General features: G+C 45.1%; 3 protein-coding genes across 3 annotated transcripts; all 3 read right to left on the bottom strand.

Moving 5' to 3' along the window:
• Positions 1-396: 396 nt before the first annotated feature.
• Positions 397-2,720, bottom strand: LOC100501004 (uncharacterized). The gene is made up of 2 exons (NM_001195870.2): positions 2,451-2,720; positions 397-572 (listed from the first exon to the last, which is right to left on the bottom strand). The coding sequence occupies exons 1-2, from the start codon at positions 2,604-2,606 to the stop codon at positions 438-440; spliced, it is 291 nt and encodes a 96-aa protein (NP_001182799.1). The 5' UTR covers positions 2,607-2,720; the 3' UTR covers positions 397-437.
• A 5,203-nt stretch (positions 2,721-7,923) lies between these two features.
• LOC103629073 (salt stress-induced protein) lies at positions 7,924-9,265 on the bottom strand. The gene is made up of 3 exons (XM_008650268.4): positions 9,101-9,265; positions 8,762-8,953; positions 7,924-8,559 (listed from the first exon to the last, which is right to left on the bottom strand). Exons 1-3 carry the CDS (start codon positions 9,101-9,103, stop codon positions 8,320-8,322), a joined length of 435 nt encoding a protein of 144 aa, XP_008648490.1. The 5' UTR covers positions 9,104-9,265; the 3' UTR covers positions 7,924-8,319.
• Positions 9,266-10,706: 1,441 nt separating this feature from the next.
• On the bottom strand, positions 10,707-12,561 carry LOC103630887 (uncharacterized). The gene is made up of 4 exons (XM_020540221.1): positions 11,917-12,561; positions 11,756-11,825; positions 11,586-11,684; positions 10,707-10,990 (listed from the first exon to the last, which is right to left on the bottom strand). The coding sequence occupies exons 1-4, from the start codon at positions 12,009-12,011 to the stop codon at positions 10,832-10,834; spliced, it is 423 nt and encodes a 140-aa protein (XP_020395810.1). The 5' UTR covers positions 12,012-12,561; the 3' UTR covers positions 10,707-10,831.
• Between the last annotated feature and the right edge of the window lie 10,500 nt (positions 12,562-23,061).

Here is a 23,061-nt window from a genome sequence, read left to right as displayed (position 1 = left end):
GACAACACATGCCACACACTATGTGAGCTACTCATGTTACCAGATTGTTTCATGCCATCTATGCTCAGTGCAAACCGAATGTTGACAAACGATCTTCTTGGCCTCATATGTAGTATTGGATATCCCATTTCCCTTGTGAAGCATATCCATAAGTGGTTCTAGCAATTCTCTGAAGCTCTTGTCAGCCCAATGATGCGTTGCCTTCAATTGGAGAAGCTAGTGAAGCGGACAACTTCGTATACCTCTCCTAGCAACTCAGATAGAGTGGGGTCTTCATGTCTTTCAGCGGTTGTTTCAGCTTCTTGAACTCCTGTCACACCCGGATTTAAGGGCAAACCCGGGTGCGCCTCATATGTGCGCCAAATCGAGATCCACACATACAATGACTCAGTGTATCGAGACGAATGTCATAAATTTTATTATATAATGATAATGTCTTACAAAAATAACCGATAATAATAAAATAGATCAGAAACACTATCTCCACGGCGCCATAGTTGACTGGGAGACGACGGCCTAGATTTCGTCGAACTCGTCGTAGTAGTCCTCCTCTGGTGGTACCTGCTCTTCACCTGGTGTGATTATTGCAAGGGTGAGCTCCCATACGGTCATCGCTCAGCAAGTGTGGGTAATGTGTAGTGTAAGGCTTACCAAGATAAATGGTTAAGGCTGAGCATTGCTTTTAATAGGTTGGTCAAAATTTTATTAGCAGTTACTAAGTATAAGTAAATACCATCCCAATAATATAAATGATCATAAATAACAATAATAATGTTTCCCACAATGCAATGCATGCATGACAGGTTAAGTTTAGTTCCATAAATTACTCATGTGAGGGTCCGAGCCGCTCATGACCGTGAGCACGGCTGATATATCAGTTTTACACTCTGCAGAGGTGGCACATCTTTACCCACAAGTCGTGATACCTTATTTGCCTCGGGTTGCGCAGACCCTTAAACACTGCCAAGGTGAGTAGGCAAGGGCTCACTACGAGGCCTTTACAAAGTTCCACTAGTTTGGGAAAACCCGCTACGGTTTCAGGCAAAAGGGAACATAGTGCCTTGTTCCACGGTCTGTAACCCCATCGCAGTAATTACAGCCAGCACTATGCTCTGCAGCGATTCACTCCCCGCTTGCCCCTTTCGGGTAAGGTAATCCCTCCCTAGCTTTCCTAATTAATTGGCCAAGACCAGAGCCATATAGTCCTTGTGGTTGCACTGTTGTCTCGGGTGGTTCTCCATGTTCCAATTAACAAAATGATCTTATCATGCATAATAATAAAGCCAACAATAATAAATCACAATAGAACATGGACGTGAATCATAAGTATCAATAACCCAAAAACCAGGTAGAGCACTAGCAAGACTACCCAATAATTCATTTGTATTCAAGGTGTAGGGTAAACAAAACTAGGCAACCTATTAGGTCCCATCAATTTAACCTAACAGTGCATGCATTGGTGAGATCATAAACATTATTGGGTTAAAGAAGGTGATCAAGGACACAACTTGCCTTCTGCGAGCTCCTGCTCAGAATCTCCAACTTGGGTTGCTTCGGGTTCCTCGGTCACTTGCTCGTCTATTCGCGGCAACACAAACAAACAATATAGAGACAAAATTAACATCACACCAAACATGAGTACAAACAGCATAGGAATATTCTACGCGTCGATACGAAACTATAGGTTCAAGATCCACTAAAAACGGAGTTAAAACGGGTAAGTTATGAATTTTACCAAGTTTCTGGATTTATTTTATACTAAAAATCAATTTCTATATTCAATTTACAATTATTTAATCCCTATTGGACGTCGGCCAACATTTTAAAGAAGCTCAAGGTTCAATCTGTAAAATTTAGGACTAATATGTAATTATTTTCTATTGTTTTTGGACGGCGGGTTTATTTCTGAAAATGGCAGGGTCTCTTAAGCAAATGTACGCGGTCTAAGGGGTATCGGCCGACCACAATCGTCCGATCTAAAACTGGTGGACAGGATTCAATCAGAATCATAACGAATCGGTACGCGATCTCGGCCGCCCGATCAAAATCCATTAGTCCAGATTCAATCCCCACAAAGCGGTACGCAACCCATAATCCTGGCCATTCATCCATGCCTCAACGGCATCCGTGCATCGTTCTCCCCCCTCCCCGCCTGAGTAGGGCGACGCCCGAGTACCACGGCGGCGCGTCGCCGGAGCCATGCCGGTCTCACTCTCTAGTGCCCCAAACGTGTGCTGATCGGTGCAACACGACGTATTGACCACAGCGAAATGATTGAGAAGCTCCCCACCGTGAATCCAGCGGCGCAATAACTCGACCGCGGCGATGGCGTATCCGCGGTGGTGGTGCAACTTTGGCGACAGATCCCCGACCACCCGACATAACATACTCTACGAACCTTGGTGCTATGCGATGTGAATGTGAAGATGAAGGTTCGGAAGGGCTCTCACCGGGATGGAGACGGGATTGGGCGGTCCACGCGCGGAGCGGATCAACAGCGAGAGAAGAAACTCCGATGAGCAATTTCCGTCGTCCCTGTTGTCCCCAAACCCCAGCGGCTCTGCGTACAGGTCCCTCACGTACTGGCGAACTTCCTCAGCCACCATATGGCTCCCGAGCGGCGGTGTAGGCGGGCGGCGACGGTGGCGGCCGGTGCTTCTCTCTCTCGTACTCTCGGCGGTGTATGACCCGCGAGGCTCTCGGTGAGTATAGTCCTAGGGAAGGGCGGGGCGGTCGTGGCTTAGGATTTATACTCCCATGGCCAAGATCCCAACAGATTCCGTCACGGCCAGCGGGAGAAGATCTCGGCGGATACGGCTACGGCGCGAGTTTGTTGGGATTTGCTCGACGGTTTGTTACGATTCCGGCATGGAGAAGACTCAGCTGACGCGGCGGGTCCACTGGTCAGCGCCTAAACACGCGAGTGTGTCCGCGCGCGGCCGAGGCGTGAGTGCGCCGACACGCGGGCCCCGCCCGGCGGGGAGCGCAGCTCTCGCGTTTGGTTGAGGCTGGGCCGGCCAGTTGGATTCGGCCCACGCGGAGGCTGTGCTTTTCTTTTTTTTTCTTTTGTTATTTCCTTCTTAATTTCGAATTTTAATATTCAAATTCTAATTTGTTTGTGAGTTTCACACACAGATTAAGTGCACAACCAAAAGTATCAGGATGATGCAATATTTATTTTAATTTGTTAATGGATTTAACCATGTTACCTTCTATATATATATGTATATATATATATATATATATATATATATATATATATATATATATATATATATATATATATATATATATATATATATATATATATATATGCTTAAAAGAAATTCTATATAAGGTACCTCCAAATAATTCTATATATTTTTTTTTATCCACTAAATTTGGGTATTACAACTCCAAATCAGTATACTCCTCAAAGCCCAAGGTATCATGCACCTTATCCTCTAGATTCTCTGTCAGATGGACTGCATCATAGCTGGTAGCAATATCTGCTACATTATCATCAGAGAGATCCTGATTGCCAAAGTGTGCTTCCTCACCACCGGCATAAGATTCATGGAGTGCTTCCTAAGTTTCATGGAGTGCTTCCTCGCCATCGTATTGACCAGCAGCCTGCGCCTGGTCTCGATCATTGACATCTTCTTCTCCATGTTTGTTCCAACATCTTTAGTCATCCATGAATCCTCGAATGATTAGGTGGGCATGGACAGTCAACGAATTTGAGTATTGCTTTTCATTCTCACAGTCAGCACATGGGCACCACATGGATAACTTTTGTCCATTCAACATATCTGCCTCTGCAACAGTTAGGAAAGATTTAAGACCATCTAAGTAGTCATCACAAGTATGGTTTCGAAGATACATCTAGTGGCTTCGATCCTCTGTAGTCTATGAAAGAAAATTGAAATGGAAGAATAAGTCAATCAATTCAAGAAATTGGCACATCATCACAACAATTTTAGCTCTATTTCATCACAGTTTCACATAAGCCCACCAAATTTCAAAATGCAAATTAATTATTTCACAAGTTTGCTCGCCTCTGGCCATTGCTTTACGGCAAAGCACTGCTGGAGGATGGCGATGGTGAAGCATTGTAGTGATCAAGAAGAGTAAGCATGAGTGCACCCTGCTGTAGAGATCGAGATAGAATGAAGCACACAGATTCCATCCAACAATTGAGTTTCACGCTCACACAAGAATTACAATGCTATTTAGGAATGAATTTTGGTCACCTACCTGAGCTATGAGCATGCACGGGACCAAGGAGGAAATGGTTGTTGGTGGATGGATGGATGGACGGATCGAGCAAAAGCTAAAGGAGAATGGCTGAAGCATGGTCGGAGCACGTCTGGCCACACCCCTGGCTGCTCCAAGCCGCCAGCGCCGCCTACATCACACCGTCCCCGACCGTCGCCCACCTATGCCGTGCGTGCCTCTGGTGGCCTCCCTCCTACTCCACGCATGCCTCCGGCCGCCGCCTGCCTGATGAGAACCTCCCGCGCGCCCTCAATAGCCGCCCGCCTAAGAGAGCCACCCCCTGCCTGCCGTATGCTTGTGCCACGCGTGCCCCCGGCCGGTGCCGCCCGCCTAAGCCATAGATGACGCCAACGACTCTTGGTTAGCACTATCCAACGGCTACCACAAACGCATCTGTTACAACGTCTACTCCACTTACTACAGACGCTCGTCTATCATGTTACACAAACACGTATAGTGAAGCAAGTGTCTGCTCCATTTACGCATACTAGAGACATGTCTTCATTACATGTGTCTGTAAGGTAACACGCGTATGTAATATGACATGTAACTACAGACACATCTTCACTACAAGTGTCTGTAAGGTAAAACACGTCTATCTGTAATATGACATGCAACTACAGGCGCGTCTTAACTCCATGTGTTTGTAGCTATTTAACATGTTATCAGAGACACAGATAACACAACACACATCTGTGCTATACCGTTTAACTAAAGACACGTCCGGTCAACACGCGTCTGTAGAGTTATTACAGACACTTGTCACCCACAAGCGTCTGTTGTAAATGTTTATTACAGATGCGTGTTGACCTCGTCGGGCTGGTGACCCTGGTTGGTGACTTACTATAGACGCATGTTGGGGGAACGCACATTCGTCCGACGTCTATTGGGTGCGCTAACAGATACTATAGTTTTTTACATAGTGTGGTTTCTTTTTTTTTGTCAGGTCCATTAAGGACGTCGATCTTCAGTCCTTGCGGTCGGGGCCACGTGAAGGCCCCTCGAGAGCACATATACAGACACTACATAGTATTAAAGATGCCAACGGGTCGAGTCTAGACCCGAAACCCGTGGGATTTAGACCCTGCGGGGGTGGGGATAGGTCTAGTTCTCAGCCCACGGGTTTTCGTGTTGGGGACCCGAAACAGGGCCGGTCAGCGTCAGGTTTGGAATCTCCCCCGCCGGTGCCCGTCAGGGACCCGAAATGCTATGTAGAAAAGCCCACCATACGAGTGGCCCAAGTAGCTCAATAATGTTGTAATTGTAACCCTAGCAGGCTAGCACTGATTCTCCTGTCTCCACCCCTCTTCCCATTCCCCATCCCCTGTCGCTATGCCGCAGCTGACGCCCGCACCGCCGCACGGTGCACCGCGCCCTGCCCCTGTTGCTACCTCGTGTCATCCCTGCCCTGCGGCCGTGCGAACATTGTCGTCTGCCGGTCTGTTGTCGCCCCTGCTGTTGCCTCACACCATCCCACCCCTGCTCGCCTGGCGCACGGCGCCCCGCACCCACTCGCTCGGTCGCCTCTCCTGCTTGCCCAGCACACGGCGCCCAGCTCGGTCGGCTACCTCCCCTACTCGCGCGGCGCACAGCCTCTCCGCTCGGTGCTTCGCCAGCTGACCGGTCATCGTGCGCTGGTCCCCTATTCCCCACGTGGCCAAGCACCAGCAGACTGGTAGCGCCGCGCGTCCTTGCCGCCCCAGCAGGTTGGCCCCACCGTCCTCTGCTCTACCCTCTCCCCCCATGGCTGCACGTTCGGGTTTCGGGTCCCCAATCGGGTTTTGGGTCCCCGTCAGGTTTTGGGGCGGGTCCAAATTACCACCCGAACCAGAGTTCAGGACTAGGGGGGTTCCTCTCGGGTTTCAGGGGTAGGTTCACGGACGCTCCACCAGATCCGAACCCGCCTCGTTGCTATCCCTACGTAGTATAAACCTCTCCACGTTTTGAGCACATCAGACGGTCAGACAGGACAATACTCCATTTTTTAGATTAATACTTCAGTTGTTGGACCGGCCTAGTTTGCTGCGTGTTGAGAACAAACAACACGACAAAAGTTAGAAAACCCACCAACCACATGCGCACTACTACTGCATACAGCATGGAGAATGTTGGCCCTTCACTTCACCACCATCTTGTTTTTGCATTGGGTAAGGTTGGAACTGATGTTATTCACATGAAATTGAATCCAAATATCATATTTTACCATATTTTAATTCGAATTTAAGAAGAATACTGCTATTTTCGAGTAGGAATACAAATGGATGTCTCAAATTCAAATTTCTATTAAGATATTTATTCAGTTGAACTCATAGTGCACGTTGTTGAATTCAATATATATGGATAGAATTTTGGAAGAAGTCTATTTAGCCTCAGACCATCAGCGGTTGTCTATTTCACCCGCTCACCTATAAAAGCAGGTATTCCACCCTCCTTAAACTATTAAAAACCGTCTAAATAACCCCTAAGTCAGTTTTGAAAGTGGTTTCATGGCAACATTAATGTGACGTATTAAAAAGTCCATATAACCCCTAACATACTAAGGGCTAACTATGTAACCTCTCAACGATAAAATATGATATTGTAGACCTTAAAGTATCTAATAATATTCAGATGACCCCCTTCCCATGACTTTGTAGGTCAGTTTGGACATGTATCTCGCCACACTGCGTAAGCTCACATGCTTGAATGGAGGCCCATCGGTTGCCTCCCTTCCTCTACTCTTTTAAGGCTTGCCCAACCGCCTGATGAGCACCACCTAGTCTCTTGTTTCACCTCACGGCACTCCTTGGCGGCATTTAGCTCATGCAGTGCGTATGCACCCTTGTCATCTGCCCCTCCCATATCCTCGGCCCCTCTCAGGCTCTCACTTTGTCCTCCTATGGGTACCTAAAAAACCTAAAGGTTGACTAGATGGAGGATGTGGGTGGAGCTCGATGACGAGGGTGCAAGCTTGGTGCTTGAGCTTAATGCCATCAGCGAGTGCCGAGAGGTGGAGCAGCAGACAAGATGGTATGTTCTGCTCGTCGAGCGATGGGTCAGCCTATTCAGAGTAAGGGCAGGGTTGGAGGGAATAAAAAGGCATGTAAGGATGGATAGTTAGGCGAGTGTGGCGGGATGCAGTGTCCAAATGGCTCTAGAAGACCATACCAGGGTCATTTGAACATTTCTAGATAAGGGCAACCATATCATGTTTTATAGTTCAGGGGTTATGAAATCAACTCTTGATATGTTAAGGGGTTAGGTAGAGTTTTAAATATGCCACATCAGCGAAAATACCTCAAGGGATTATTTAGATCGTTTTCAATAGTTGAAGCGGTGGAATACCTGGTTTTATAGGTGACGGGGTGAAATAGAGAACCACTAATAGTTTGGGAGGGAGGGGGGGGGGGGGGTTAAGTAGACTTTTTCTATAGAATTTTACTACTGAGTTCATCGATAACCCAATTGAAAAAAATCGAAGTGGAATTCTAAAATCTTTAATTTGAAGTGAACTAAATTATAGTAGATAATGTTTAATGAAATGATAGGTCAAGTGATAAATTCAAATGGGTATAGTAGGCAATAAAGTAGCCATTTTGCTTTATCAATTTATTTGTAATTACAAAATTATTACATGAATAGAGATTAAAGTATGTGGGTACATCACATACATAAAGTTAGCTTATATAAAAAAATATAGTTATCAATAAATATTTAACAAATAAATATTTTATGACATTATAAAATATTTTACTAATTAGTTGTGGCCTGGCCTGCTACGGCTGTCGTCTGGCGATTGGCCATAGCTCCAGCAGACTAGGACCACCGCCGTCCGCCGACCACCCGGCGGCACTACATACGAAGAAGGCCAGCGAGGCCATCTCGCACACACCTACAATACAACCACATCCACGAGTAGTCCATGCTGTGACCATCACTGGCTTCTGGTTTTTTTTTTAGGCATCTGTTTGTTCAAACTGAAACAACGAAGCAGGACATGGAGCCGTCTTATTGCAACAACACTCCAACGGAACCGTGGATGACCGGAAGGAACCCAAAACGAGCCTCTGGTTCCATTCTTTTTCAGGGATGAATATAGACGCCAATTGCATCGATAAGCCACCCTGAGCGCCCATAGAAACCGGCAATTTGGCCGCCGTTCTCCACTGGGATACTGAAAGTATCTCCTTGTGCGTTTCCAAATGAAAAGCTAGCAACGTTGGTGACAATAATATTAAGTGACGTCACCAGATTCAGTACATTGTCGTAAGGGCCGTAAGTGCCAGAAATTTCCCTCACATACTCATCGTCACCTAATTCAATCTGCCAAAGCATCGAAGTTACATATTATAAGAAACATCGATGGATGCAAAATGATTGACAATGTGTAACTATATCTTGGCAAATGCTTTCGTAAAGGCGTAGCAGCAAAATTGCTGAGATTATTATCTTTCAATTATTTCTCACTTCCTTGGAGGATTTTCTTTATTTTCAGTCCAATAATTGTATGGAAGTCACGACGTACCTTAGTAAAGCTCCCGTTTCCACCACCCCAAAGATCTGTTGTGTAGTCGTTCCCAGCAGTGTCAACATAAGCTTCAATGACGTCACCGCTGCGGATCGTCATGCTTGTTAGGCGTTCATCAGGCAGCACGTCGATGTCTTGAGGATTGCCACCTTGTCCACCCCACGGTCCAACCTTTACAAGAGTCGTGCTCTGCATATGTATATATATATATATATATATATATATATATATATATGTATTCCTCGAACAATGTTAACTAAACAATATTGCTGATACAAACTTTGTCAGATAGTATTTTCAGATGATGGGATTAATAAAAGGATTGAAGCGCAATACCATTTTGTATGAACCTGCTTCCTAATATTGAAGCTGTTGGTGATGTGGTGCTTCAGTTCTGCTACAAACTTGAACATACAATACAAGCACCCACTTATATAGATGTAGAAGAAGGCATGCATGCATGCAGCATTTGTCTTACATGATTGTTTCAATCCTCTTTCTTGCCGCTAGGGTGCACAAAAGGTGGTAAAAATCAAACGGCAAACAACTGAATTGTGTTAGTGGGGGGCACATGTGCACACGGGAAGCCTCCCTCAAGTAGTTCCGCCCATGGTTCCATTTCATCTGTTTCTTGGTTACCCAAGCCCGTACGCAGTTGTATCTCGAGAAACGAGATAAGTTCAACGCCTTTGCTGTTGGTATTGCCTATCCTCCACGTCAGGTGCCTCTAGCATCATTTTGTCTCTACAAATTGCAGCTGCAGCAGTACAAACAGCCGTAACAGTACGGCTTTAAGCCGCAGCGAACACAGCAAGCTGGTTCTTGGTCATTAGCACAACGTTTCATCCGTGCTTCCCTTTCAAAAGTACAGATCAATAAGTACAAAAAAAAAATTACATTAGCAAAATAAATAAATTAAAGTGTATTAAAATAATTTACAATAGCAAATATATTAGGTATAAACTAAATTAGATAAATATGAAAAATCAATTTAACTCAACTTTTTTACTAAAAACATATAGATGGCACGATAAGATAACACGGCTGATATCTGACACGACATATTTGTCTTTCTAAGCTGCATTAGCATCGGGAACAAAATAGTCGCAGCAATATATCTCCAATGCAATTATACGAATCCTGTTGAGACGCAATTTCTAATGCCATGCAATTAAGCATTTGCTTGCAACGGAATAATAAAAATCAAAACAATAATATTAAAAAAATCATGCTCAAGCAAAGATCATGAGTCAGCCATCCACTATTCATCATTTGTTCAGTTTTTTTCTCTTCGACAATTGTAACAACAAATAAAATGCCCATTTGAAGCAGCAATGCCACCACTACTGCGGAATGTGCATTCAATACCGGTTGGGAACTGGCTACAAAACCGGATTTCCACCCGCCACTCTGTATCCGAGACTAAAGCCCACAACTTTAGTGTCGGTTGTAAAGACCGGTACTAAAGCTAGTAATTTAGAATCGGTTTCTGGTCAGATCCAGTACTGAAGGAGCCATCTTTAGTACCGGTTCCAGTAAAGAACCGTGCCTGAAGACGGACCTTTAGTAACGGTTCTAATAAAGAACCGATTCTAAAGAGTGTAGATTTAGTAACGGATGTATCAAGTAACCGGTTCTATCAAGTAATCGGTTCTATCAAGCAACCGATTCTAAAGGTTGTAGCTTCAGTACCAGATGTAGCTAGGAACCGGTTCTAAAGATTTTTTCCTTTAGTAACGGATCTATCCAGAAACCGGTTCTAGTGTTTCCAGGACGTTTTATTATATATATTTACATTGAAAGATACTGTACGTAAATGTGTACATTTATATACATATTTTTTGTCATTCATACATGCAAAATGGAAGATTCATATTAAAAAAGGATATATACAAATGTGTACACTAATATAGTAATATATACAAATGAGTATTAATTCTCCTATAACTTGTTCGGCTGGAACAGCTAGCGTATATATACATGTCCTCATTTCTGGAATAAAAACAGAAAACAACCACTCGAGCAGGAATGTTGTCAGCCGAACAGCGTATCCTCATTTCTACATTCTTAATACGAATTAGAATCTTCGTGGTCCCGAAGAGTTTGTCCTTCATAATAGAACTCTCCTTCTTTAGATTGTACCTCCCTATTAATAAACCCTATTAGCTGTTCTTGATTTGCTTTTATAGTATTCTCCCCAAGTACTTCTCCCTGCATCCCTTGTACCTGTCATTTGCCAATAGCATTAATAAAAAGTGTCACTCTAAAAGCAATAGAGGGAACAAGAGACTCGTGCAATCATTATACGTAGTAAGTGAATAATATATACATAAATTTATATGTAGTAAGTGAATAATATATAGAAAATCAAACATAATTCACACTATATTATGATTATAGTTCAAGTAACGAAGTTATAGAAACCAACCAATTTGTATGAATTGTCATATTAATCGAAAAGAACATATAGTTAAATAATGTAGACATCAGTATAAATATGTGAAATAAATCAAAACATTCAAACACCACAAATGAAATATTTAAAAGCAATAGAGGGAACAAGAGACTCAGTGCAAGTGAAGAAGCAATTTGAGAGGACGCAGACTGATTTCAGAGAAACACTGATGTCACCAGGTATATACTGGGCTGTTGTCACCCACTAAAATAGAGAAACATATTTGTGCCAAGTTTAAAGGCATTGTTATCAGGTGACAGCACACCTTATATACTGGATCCGCCCCTGATTGCATTAAACTAAAAGCTAAGATACTTTATTAATTAATATTAATCAACATAAATATTGTAGAAAATGTTGATGTACCTGAATATCTTTGGTTACTGTCTTCTGACCTACGAATGTGTGAATAAATTCACAAATGTAGAAACCGCAGAGGTTGATACCCTGTTTCTGTACCAAACACTGAAATCGAGAAAACAGTTGTGAATTATTATTACCAAATAACTTGAGGGATTGAGAAGCTGCAAACATACCGAAAAGTTCATCCTAAAATCAAGAGTTTCTTTAAGATCGACATTCTTTTTGCGTAGCCGACTCCATGCTCTGCCAAAAAATGAAAATTATAAGTCCTTCGTACATGCATGATTCAATCGTACAGAGGTTTATAGTGAAAGGTTCGAATGGTAAGAGTTACTCTTTAAGAAGGTCTGTCATTAGTTTTAAGTCGTCGGCTGGCTTCCTCAATGAGTCAAGGACAAATACAATGCCTTCATTCATTGAGACCACCATAAGTACCCAGTGAAAACTGTACAAAGTTTATAAACACAGAGAGAGCAAATTTAGACAACACATTTAATCTAGAAAAGGTATGAATACGAAAAGATAATGAACACTAACTTAAAATTATATGAAACAAGTATGTAATCCATATTGCGTTGCTTGTGAAGACACTTATGCATAAATTGTACTGTAGTCTCTCGAAAATCCTTAATCATTGGCTCGTTTACGCGTCGTGGGTCAACGAAGCCGATATTGTGAATTCCTTCTCTATGGCATCGTTGGATCTCCATGCTTTAGGAAACATAGTAGGTGTGAGAGAACTTTAGTTAGCATTTTGAATCTATATTATTTAGTAGTGCACAAGAAAGAAGATCTCTCTGGCAGCAGCCGGACTGTCCGCCCTTAAAGGCCGGACCGTCCCGGAGAAGACCGGACCGTCCGGCCTTAGGGGCCGGACTGTCCGCGAGGAGGGCTGGGCTTTGCGGCCGTCTCTGTTCTTCCTCGGACCGTCTGGCCTCAGGGGCCGGACCATCCGCGACCTGGGACGTGTTCTCTTCGATTGTATGCATCATTTAAACTTTACTTGGGATTTAGTCGATTCTCCATCGGCTCTAGCATTACAGGAATGAAGCCTTTCCTGTCGATACTTATGAACTGATAATCAGAAAAATCAACTCCCGTGAGACATGTCGCAGTCTCATAGGTCCAAAGCACAGGGGCATCGGCTATAGCAACACAAGCCGATGCATCAGCATGTATCTTTTCTACATCATCGCCTACCCATTGTAACAACATTTGGTGCAAGGTAGAAGGTATACACTGATTTGCATGGATCCAATCCCTGCCTAATATCAAACTATAGTTCCCTTCTACCTCGGCGACGAAGAAAGCGGTGGCGAGGGTCTTTGTCCCGATGGTCAACTCAACGGACGTGACACCCTTGGCCTCGATCGGACTGTCACTCCCAACGCCACTGAGAGTCATATTAGTCCTGATCAGATCGTCATCCTATTTACCTAATTTTCTGTATAATGAATAAGGCATTAAATTTACGGCCGCCCCACCATCTACCAACATCCTAGCAATCGGCACTCCATCAATGTGATCGCGCACGAAGAGCGGCTTTAAATGGTTGACCAATTCTTTTGGTTTGGTGAAGACGGCCTCTTTAGGACCAAAATCAAAATGAGCAACTACAGGTTCATCATCGCCGATGATATCATAATCGGCTGAAAATGTAATAACATTCACATCCATACCTGTATGCCCGGGTGAAGCTTCGTAGTCGACCAGATCCTCTCCCAGCAGGTCGTCCTCCTCGATGTTATCTTCTTCCATAGGTGCTGGCGTGTCGTTGGCGGCCTCCTGGAGAGGCGCGGACGGTCCGCGCTTGTATCAGACGGTCCAGCCTCTGGAGCCGGACGGTCCGTGATGCCCGCAGAGAGTTGTGCAACCTCTGTCTTGTCATCTGTTTTTGTGGCCGCTTGATTTGCTTCAGCAGCCTTTGGCCTCCATCTCTTTTGTAGTGGTGGGTACTGGGGATGCGTATCATTAAATATTTTTTCCGCCTCATTTTCCCTGCTCTCCTTTGCTCTCAGGCGCTGTAATTTGCGCTTTTAAGACCGTGTTTGACCCGATGGACACCATCGGGGCATGGAGTACTTCAGGTCAGATGCTTTGCTGGTCGCTCCTGTGTCTCTTACTACCTCTGTCTTGGCCAATTTACCAAAAACCATCGGCCCCTCGTTGTTTCCTTGTATGACGACATCTGCAGTGCCTATTTTGATGATATCTCCTTTCGTCGTCCTTTTGGTGCCTGTAGACATCTCCTCTCTATGCCCCCCTGCCGGATTGGTCGGCCTTTGCTGCCGAGTAGTCCGGCAATCTTGTAGGACCCGCGCCTGGTGACCGGATTGAGGTGAACCCAATCGGTCTTGCAGTGGGGGTGCCAGTCTATCAAATACAGAAGTTTGGGGTGCCCCCCAAGCGGGGTACTGCGGCATCCCATATGGATATGGTGGCATGCCCCACATTTGATTTTGGACATACGGTGGTGGCGGGTATGCATAATGATACGACATATATGGATATGGTGGTGGAGGTGTCCATGATGTTGGTGGTGGTGGTGTTAGCTGGGCAATGTCTTGGGCCGATTTATTCGGCCCTGCTTGATGAGAAAACCTAATTGATCTTGCTTGTCCATCTTGGGCAGGTGAGCGTGGTCGCTTTGCTGGCCGGTCCTTGGGGCCGGCCTTTTGTACATATTTAGATAATAGCTGATCAAATGTTGGGCCGGCCTTGACCAAACGACCGGAGGCTTTAAAAGTGTTCGTCTTCCACGTACCTATTTTTGGTCGTCGCAGTTTGAAGGTACGCGGTCGTCGCTGCCCCTGAGCATTGCTGGACTGTCCGCCGGACCCACCCGGACCGTCCGGCGGTGTCCCGGACCGTCCGCGCCTATGGGCCGGACCGTCCGCGATGCGCAGAACAGGGGGCCGAGCCTGGCTACCTGTCTGCGCCTGCCCCCCAACGTTGGAGGCTGCGATGGTGATCTTCAATGTCTCCCCTCCATCTGGGGTCTTCTCCGCCACCACTTTCCTGCAAGAAATTTTAGTATTCTCATCGGCTTCCCGCGGGTCGCTGATGATGATCTCCTTGCCTTTGCCCTTATCGGCCGCGCTAGGCCGAACCAGGACTTTCTTGTCATCGAAGTTGATCATATTCATTGAAAAAGGCTCAGTGTCCACCTGCATTTTCTGAAATTTCAATCGGCCCTCGTTGATGGCCGATTGGACCTGTCGTCGAAATACATTACAATCATTATTGGCATGAGAGAACGAATTATGCCACTTGCAATAAGCTCGACGTTTAAGCTCGTCGACAGATGGCATAGTATGATTTAATTTTATGTTGCCGCTTTTAAGTAATTCATCGAATATTTTGTCACATTTACTAACATTAAAGGTAAATTTAACCTCTTCTTGCCGTTTCTTTTGAATCGGCTGCAAAGAAGAACAAACTGGAGCTTTGGCCTGTTTTGGCCAAACCATCTCAGCGGCGTACATATCTTGCGGTTCATCATCTGAGCTATTCTGATCACAGTCTACTATATGGACGTTGTGACGAACTGCTTTAGCTATATCTTTGCATCGGCTGTCGCAAGCTAAAGCCTTCTGATGTAACCGAGCTAACGTAAAAAATTGAATGCTTTCTAATCTTTCTTTTAAATAATATCGCATTCCATGAAAAGCTAATTCCACCAGCTCCTTTTCTGCCAGGTTAATTTGGAAGCATCGGTTTCTAGTGTCCCAGAATCTCCGGATGTAGTCATTAACCGATTCATCCTTTCCCTGTCGCAGAGCCGCTAGATCTACCAAGTCTAACTCATAATCGCCGGAGAAAAAATGATCATAAAATTTTTGTTCTAAATCCCTCAATGAAAAAATAGAGTTAGGCGGTAGCGTAGGTACCAGGCAAATGCAGTCCCAGTCAGAGACAATGAAAATAAACGAATACGGAATGCCTCGGTATCGGCCAATTCTCCTAACTGCGCTAGGAACTGGCCTATGTGCTCGTGCGTGCTCTTACCTTGGTCACCCGAAAATTTTGTGAATTTGGGTATCCTTGTTCCCTGCGGGTACGGGTGATAGTCAAATCGGCTGTCATAGGGTTTCCGATATGACTGCCCTCCAGGGGCCATGGTAACTCCGAGCTTATCTCGGAACGCCCCAGCTATTTCTTCCCTTACTATGTCAATGGTGGCCGGTGGTAGTCCACCGGTCCTTTGGTCCAACATGGGTGTGGGTGTTTGGGTATTATGTTGCCTTCTTGCCCATGGGTTTGGGTCTTGTGGGGCATTAATGGTTGCTCCAGGCATATCATATTGTTGATCAGAATATTTTTTCGGCCTTATGGTGGCCGAAAAATGGTCACCTCCATGCATTTGTGGGGTGGGAAGTAAGGGGAAGCTTGGCTGAGGCGGGGGTATAGGTTGCTGAATGTAACTATTATTACGTTCTACATACCCCCTGCTGGTCGCGTGCGCGGACGGTCCGGCGTTATGCGCGGACTGTCCGGTGAGGTGTTCGGACGGTCTGCCGTGATGCGCGGACGGTCCGAACGTGTCTGTTAGGGTTTGCACGGACTGCGGCGGCGCTGGCGCGAATCTCGGTGGTCCGTTTTGGTAAACAGGGCCAGTCGCCGGTGGGCCGGACGGTCCGCGCTCATGTGCGGATGGTCCAGCCATGGGCAGATCGGCAGGTTTTTTCCATACCTGTGTAGGAGGTTGGGTTTTTTCGACGTAGGAGTTCAACGGCATGCCATATAATGGTTGGGGTTGTACATGCCCGTTTGCAGCCGATGATTCTAGTGCGTCGTGTGTGGTGCCTACATTGTGTGATGGAAAATTGGGCACAGTGGATTTTTCAAATGCGCGCACTAGTTTTCTATGGTCCTCTTGCATACCCCCCTAGTATTTTCTGCATTTGTTCGCGCTGCTCATCAACGTAAGACTTGAGGGATTGGATATCGTTTGCGGTACTTACATTAGGGGTTGCTGCTGCAGGTTGGAGCGCGGCCGGATCAGTCGCCCGCACCCGGACGACCTTCTAATTTCTGTCCACTTTGAAGTTGGTCAGAAATTTCGCCTGAGCCTCCTTGATCAGCCTTTCCTTATGCTCCTCGAACTCCTGCTGGTCTTCAGTCGGCAGGGTTTCCCATGCTGGCTCGATGATGTTGCTGGGAGAGACATCAGAAGGGCCCTTTGAACCGGCCATTGTGGGCCGATCTGATAGACCTTCACGCCTTGTCCCCAGCGGAGTCGGCAAAAAGTGTGTTGGCGCCGATCTAGGCGTCAATCACTGCGAGGTGTACCGCGCGGCGGTGCTCTCTGCGGAGGCGCGGACAGTCCGCGGCCTAGGGCCGGACGGTCCGCGACCTGTGGCAGGAGCGGAGTCTTCTCTGCGGAGAGGCCGGACGGTCCGCGCCTGGTGGCCGGACAGTCCGCGTGTGCGCAGAGGCGGCGGCGTTCGCCAACAGCACCTGGATCTGACCTCCCGGGAGGGACCCCGTCAGGGAGGAGAGATCCTAGGTTTTGTCTTGGGATCGGCAGGCCACCCAAGACGCCTCCAGATGACGTAGAGCCGTAAAGAGGTGAAGAATGAGACGAAGAAGGCTACGTTACTGGCTACTCCTAGGGCATGAAAGTAAAGAACTGGTAATATATTGATTTGGGTTCGATTGTGTCGCTCAATCGACCGTAACCCTTCATCTATATAAAGGGAGGAGGTCTGGACCCGTTACAAGGCGTTCTCCAACAGCTCCCGCGTGATTAGAGGGATAAACACGCGAGGAGATAGGAGTTTTAACAGGCTGATCTAATCCTATCGCGGACCGTCCGCGCCTATGGACGGACCGTCCGCAGGTCGAACCGTCCGGTCGTGCCGAGTGCCACAAACGGTGCTCAACACCAGGCTTCGGTGACCCTGGGCCTGCTCGCGGCTCCACGCCAGGGGCAGCACGGTGTGCGGCGTTGGTATCTGGCGTGTTCTTCTCATCCTCCTCTCCGGCCTCGATCTGCTCGGAGTCCCGACGGAGAGAGCAGGAGCAGGGAGGGGTAAGATGGGGCGGTGGTGACGTCTGGCGTGGGCGAGCGCGGGGTGCAGGGGGCCTAGCGAGGCCGCCACAGGCGGATGACGCCGCCGCCGCGGCTGTCTCCTTTGTTTCTGCGATGCGGACGACGCATCTGAGCAGAGTCAGACACGCCTTCCTCTTGTTCGAGTACCTCCTCAACAAAGCCTGCCGTGGCCTCTATATGGTCGTATTCCAAAGGATTGTAGGCTATCGTCGTGGATTGAGTCCAGTATGTCTTGAACACTAGTATAGAGAAACTCTATACAGGCGGTTGTAAACACATTTGTACTGGCGTTTTTCAGAACCGTTAGTGCTAGGGGCCAGTAGAAAAAATTATTTGTACAGGCGGGTAACTGAGAACCGCCAGTGAAAATCGATTTCCACTGGCGGTCGGGCTAAGAAAACCGTCAGTGGAAATCGATTTTCACTGGCGGTCGAGGTAATAAAACCGACAGTGAAAATCTTTTCCAAGAAACATAAAATGTGTTTTAAAAATAGCAAAAAAAATATTTTTATTAGGGGGGCCTCATTAGGCCCCGCCCTCCCGTCTCCGTCAAAGTCGCAAGTCGCGGCATTTTTCGCGGCTACGCAGCCGGTGAGAATCGAACCCACAACCTCTCCCTCGCGCATAGCCCCCTCTACCACTCCGCCTATCACTTACTTCATGTCTATGTTGCAGTTTTGTTGTCCACACATTAGAACAATCCGAGTATAAATTGACTATTTGAGGCTGTAAACGAATTCAAATGAAAAAGTTGTCAACTATAAAGTTTCATAACTTTTGAAGTTCTACAACTTTTATTTTGGTACTTTTCCCATCCGAGTTCGTTTGCAAAATTTGCATTTTAAATTTAACAAATTTAGATGCAATTTTTGTGAGACAAAATGATTTGAAATAAAAAAGTTGTCAACTACAAAGTTTCATAACTTTTAGAGATCTACAACTTTTATGTTGGTAGTTTTTTCATACAAGGTCGTTTAAAACACTCAAAAAATTCTGGATAAAAATGATTTCTAGTGGCGGTTTTCTTAAAGAACCGCCTGTAGAAATATGATTTCTAGTGGCGGTTTTCTTAAGAAACCGCCACTAGGAATAGCACTGGCGCTTGATAACTGAAACCGCCTGTAAAAATTAAACTCCACCGCCGCAGGCTTTGTGCTCTTTTCCACTAGTGGAAAACGGGCTCGGTAAGAGTTCGTTGCTAAATGTTTCATGGAATGTTGAAAGAGTTTTTCGGATATTAATAAAAGGACTAATTACATAACTTGTTTGTAAACAGTGACATGAATTTATTAAGTCTAATTAATTCAGCATCAGCAAATATTTACTGTAGCACAACATTGTCGTACCACACGAACTAATTAGGTTTAAAAAATTCATCTCATAATTTACACGCAGCTATATATTTGATACTCTGTATGTATATCAAACATTCCATGTGATGGGGGTAAAGTTTTTTACGGTGTGAACTAAACAGAACCTTTGTATAAGGAATACAGATATCCGGATACAAATGTTGGATAATTTAGATATCTATTTCAGTTTTCCGTCAGTAGTATTGGCTCGTAGCGTCTACTCCCTTTTGTCCCACAGTTGTGCCCTGCAAGCGCCACAGGTTCTTTTCAGAAACTTATAGATAATTGCGAACTTTGGTATATAGATAAAACTCACTCTCTCTCTCTCTCTCTCTCTCTCTCTCTCTCTCTCTCTCTCTCTTTTGTTACAAGTCAGACGAATAAATTCCGTCAGACATACTATCTATCGAGCAGTTGTTCGTTAAGCCTTATTAAAACTCTCTCTTTTTTTTGTTACAAGTCAGACGAATAAATTCCGTCAGACATACTATCCTATCGAGCAGTTGTTCGTTGAGCCTTATTAATAGCTTTGTGACCGCCAACCACCAAAATACAATTATTTAACTTTTTTTTTAAAAAAAAACTAGGTATATGCCCGTGCGTTGCGACGACATATAAATTATTCGATACAAAGTTAGTATATAATGATTACATGAAAACAAACAATACATATTATCATCAACTACAAACTTATCTATTGGCACGAACACTAAGCATGGCATTAATAATCTCAAACAAATATGATGATTAATATACACGGTTGATATTTCACAATACATGATTGCAAATTTTCTCCACCTTCAGAGGCAAGTATAGCACGACTATAGTAAAAACATGACCCTACAAAGACAACCATTTACAAAACTAAACTTCCTCAAGGATATTCATACTTCTATAGATATATGCCCGTACGTTGCTACAGAATCAATATGATAAAAATGTATTGATATGCAAAAACACTAATTATTATTCTATATTTTTGTTAGCATCACTAAAAGCAGATATTTACATACCTTAGAAACATAAAAAGAGAATGCACTTTCATCAAATTAAAATAACAATAACAATGTTAAATATAAATATTAGCATCCTCACAAAATTAGAACAGTCATCTACAAGAAGTTTTATCTGAAATTCAGGCAACATGCACAACCTCATTAGCATAAAGAAGTATAATAAAATCCTGAAAGCATGTCTTATAAATAATGCAATCAGAGGACAGGACAGATGCAAAGAAAGGCAATAACCTCTTAGATGCATAGCCACTTTATTTGTTCCTTAAACCTTTCATTAGCACAGGAGCAGAAAAGCAAAAGCAATGCTACTAATGCAAGTTTAGTATCAGGAGAATACCTCTAAATACTGATAATGCAAGTTTAGCAATGCTAATAGTGCAAGTTTACTATATATAGGAGCACAAAAAAGATGGATGACAGAATACCTTTGGTAGTCTCATTTATTATCATAGTGAGTAAAAGTACAAGATAACTGTTTTTACTATCATGGTGAGCTTTAGAACAGTTCGACACAAAAATAGGAACCGACTTAGTTGCTTTGCAAATCTACTGCATCTCAGCTTGTCTTCGAATGTGCCCTAATATTGGTTTACAAATTACGTGTGGCGTGAAGCAGATACATCGAGATCAATGGACTGGGTAATAATGTTTGGCCAAAACAACCATGTATACACATGTGCGGAAGTTTAATAACAGTTAAAATTTGGATCTTGTTTTGGTGAGCCATAATGAACAAAACAACTGAACTACAACAGTTGGAAGACTGCTGCATGTATATCCAAGGGTTTATTTTTTGAGTCACGCCGAAAAGGCTACATACCATAGACACAATTCCAATGGCGCAATTATACAACAATCTGTCAGATCGCTTGGAGTTGGCGGTCAAGAAAAGTTGACTGATGAACAGCAGACGGCACTGGTAATTTCTTTCTTGTTTCTTAAAGCTGCTCCTAGACCCTTCTTCATAAGCTATGAATGGCTCGTATAAGGCTGCTACATTGGCTAACTTTTGGCCTTTCTTTTTTCCATTTCTAAAACAATATGCAAACAAAATCAGAAGTATAAGGCTAAGTTGTAGATTGTGCACTTACCAAACTAATATTTGCCAAGGGCCCAAGCTCTATTTTTCAGAATCGCAATGCCAAACATTGTAAGAGAAACACAAAATTGATCAAAACTTGATGCTAATTCACTCTTCATGCAAGGACCAGAGATTGTTGAACAAATTTTATAGAAACTACAAATATGTGGTCTTATAAATTCATTAACTGGAGCCAGATAATCACAAAGTTATTACTTTGACCTATCATACTCTGCATTTAAATTGAAGCTTACATTCAAAAAATACTACTGCTACTACAATTTACGTGTTTAGGGACGCAGGAACTTGCGTGTGATGAGGATGGGGTGGATACCAGAAATGTTGTACACTTACGCATATAACATGAAGGAGATTGAAATGAACACTTTAACCATGATTTTTTCTCCAAACTGAGATTTTGCAAAAAAAAAATATAGACCATTGAGACGGATATTGCACAATTTGCATAGATATAAATAAAGTACACGCTCCACTATGCCTAGCAAATTTTTAGAACTTTTCAAATTAAATATGCATTTGTGTGTGCATGTTACTTCGATTTGATTTATAGGTACCTACTACTTTGAATAAAAAACAACGAGATTTACATGTAAATAATTCTCACAAGACAAACGGTTGTCCAGAAGCTTGCTTACGAGGGGTGTCTGCAGTGCCAACTTGTAGCTATGAAGTGGATGCCACTTTGGTTGCACCAAACAATCCATCTGAAATTAGATTCAGCCTCCAGTATTTCAGAGAAGCAGTGAAATCAATGAATTCATTTGATGCCTAATAGATTAAGATATCTCAAATTTTCAGCAGCAAGTCGAGAAATGCATTATCAGGCACAAAAGAAAGGCAGTTCTTAAAATATCAAGACAGCTGGAGGAGTTTAACTGGTGATATTCTAATGACGTCATGGGTCTCATGCTGGTCTGAAACTGAACTTAACTAAGCTAAACAATGCCTGCTTCAGAATTCAGTCGAAAAGAGTCTTTAGTTTCAGTGTAGCACGGTAGCAGAACAGTACAAACATTACAATATGAACCTTACAAGCAGGTGCTCGAGCTCCGGGCATGACCAGAGTAGCGACCCTGGCAGGACGCTCGTGAGCCGGTTGGACTCGGCCGAGAAGTTGCGCAGCAGCGGGAGCCACTGGAATACGTTGCCCCCAGGCTCGTCAGGCTGTTGAAGGAGACGTCAAGGTGCCCGATCCCCGAGGTGCCAGTGCCACGAGAAGACGGCCCTGCCGACTGACCGCTGAGCTCGCCGCTGAGGCTGTTCTAGCTCAGGTCCAGCACCTGCAGCCGCAACATGCGCAGCACCTCCGACAGGACACTTCCGTGCAGCGAGTTCCGGGAGAGGTTGAGGACGCACAGCATGTCCAGGCGGTCCAGCGTCCTCGACACGACGGGGCCAGCAAGGCCTATGCCGGCGAGGTCTAGGCTGACAACCTGGAACTGCTGTTGTCGATGGTACGCTCCGACTCCGAACCGGCGACAGCGGACGCCGGTCCACCGGCAACAGTCGTCGGAGTAGTTCCCCGCGCCTGGCCATCGTCGGTCGATGGTCCGTGTGTCGAGATTGTTAGAGAAGTTAGCGAGTGTCATCCTTTCGCTTGGAGCGCAGCCTGAGACGGCGTGCGGGAGGAGGTGGCACATCAAGGAGAAGACGACGAAGCTGGTTGCCACAAGAGGTCGAGAGAGCTCACTTACTGTCACGGCGAGATCTGCGGAGAAGAGGGCATGGTGTAACATGGGGAGCAGACGGCGCCGGTGGAGGGCAGCGCCGAGGCTGGGCGTGAGGTACAGGCTATCGCGGGCGGGGGCAGCACAGGCGAGATCTGCGGAGGTTGGGGCAGCCTCCTTACAGGCTGTCACGGGCGGGAGCAGTGCAGGCGAGATCTGCGGAGGCGGGGGCATACCACTGTGGACGCCCTCTTTGCAGTCTTATAGAGTAGTAGTAGACTTGCAAC

The sequence above is a fragment of the Zea mays genome, chromosome 6 (assembly GCF_902167145.1).
Source record: "Zea mays cultivar B73 chromosome 6, Zm-B73-REFERENCE-NAM-5.0, whole genome shotgun sequence".
Classification (NCBI taxonomy): Eukaryota; Viridiplantae; Streptophyta; class Magnoliopsida; order Poales; family Poaceae; genus Zea; species Zea mays.
This window is presented reverse-complemented; position numbering and strand designations above follow the sequence as displayed.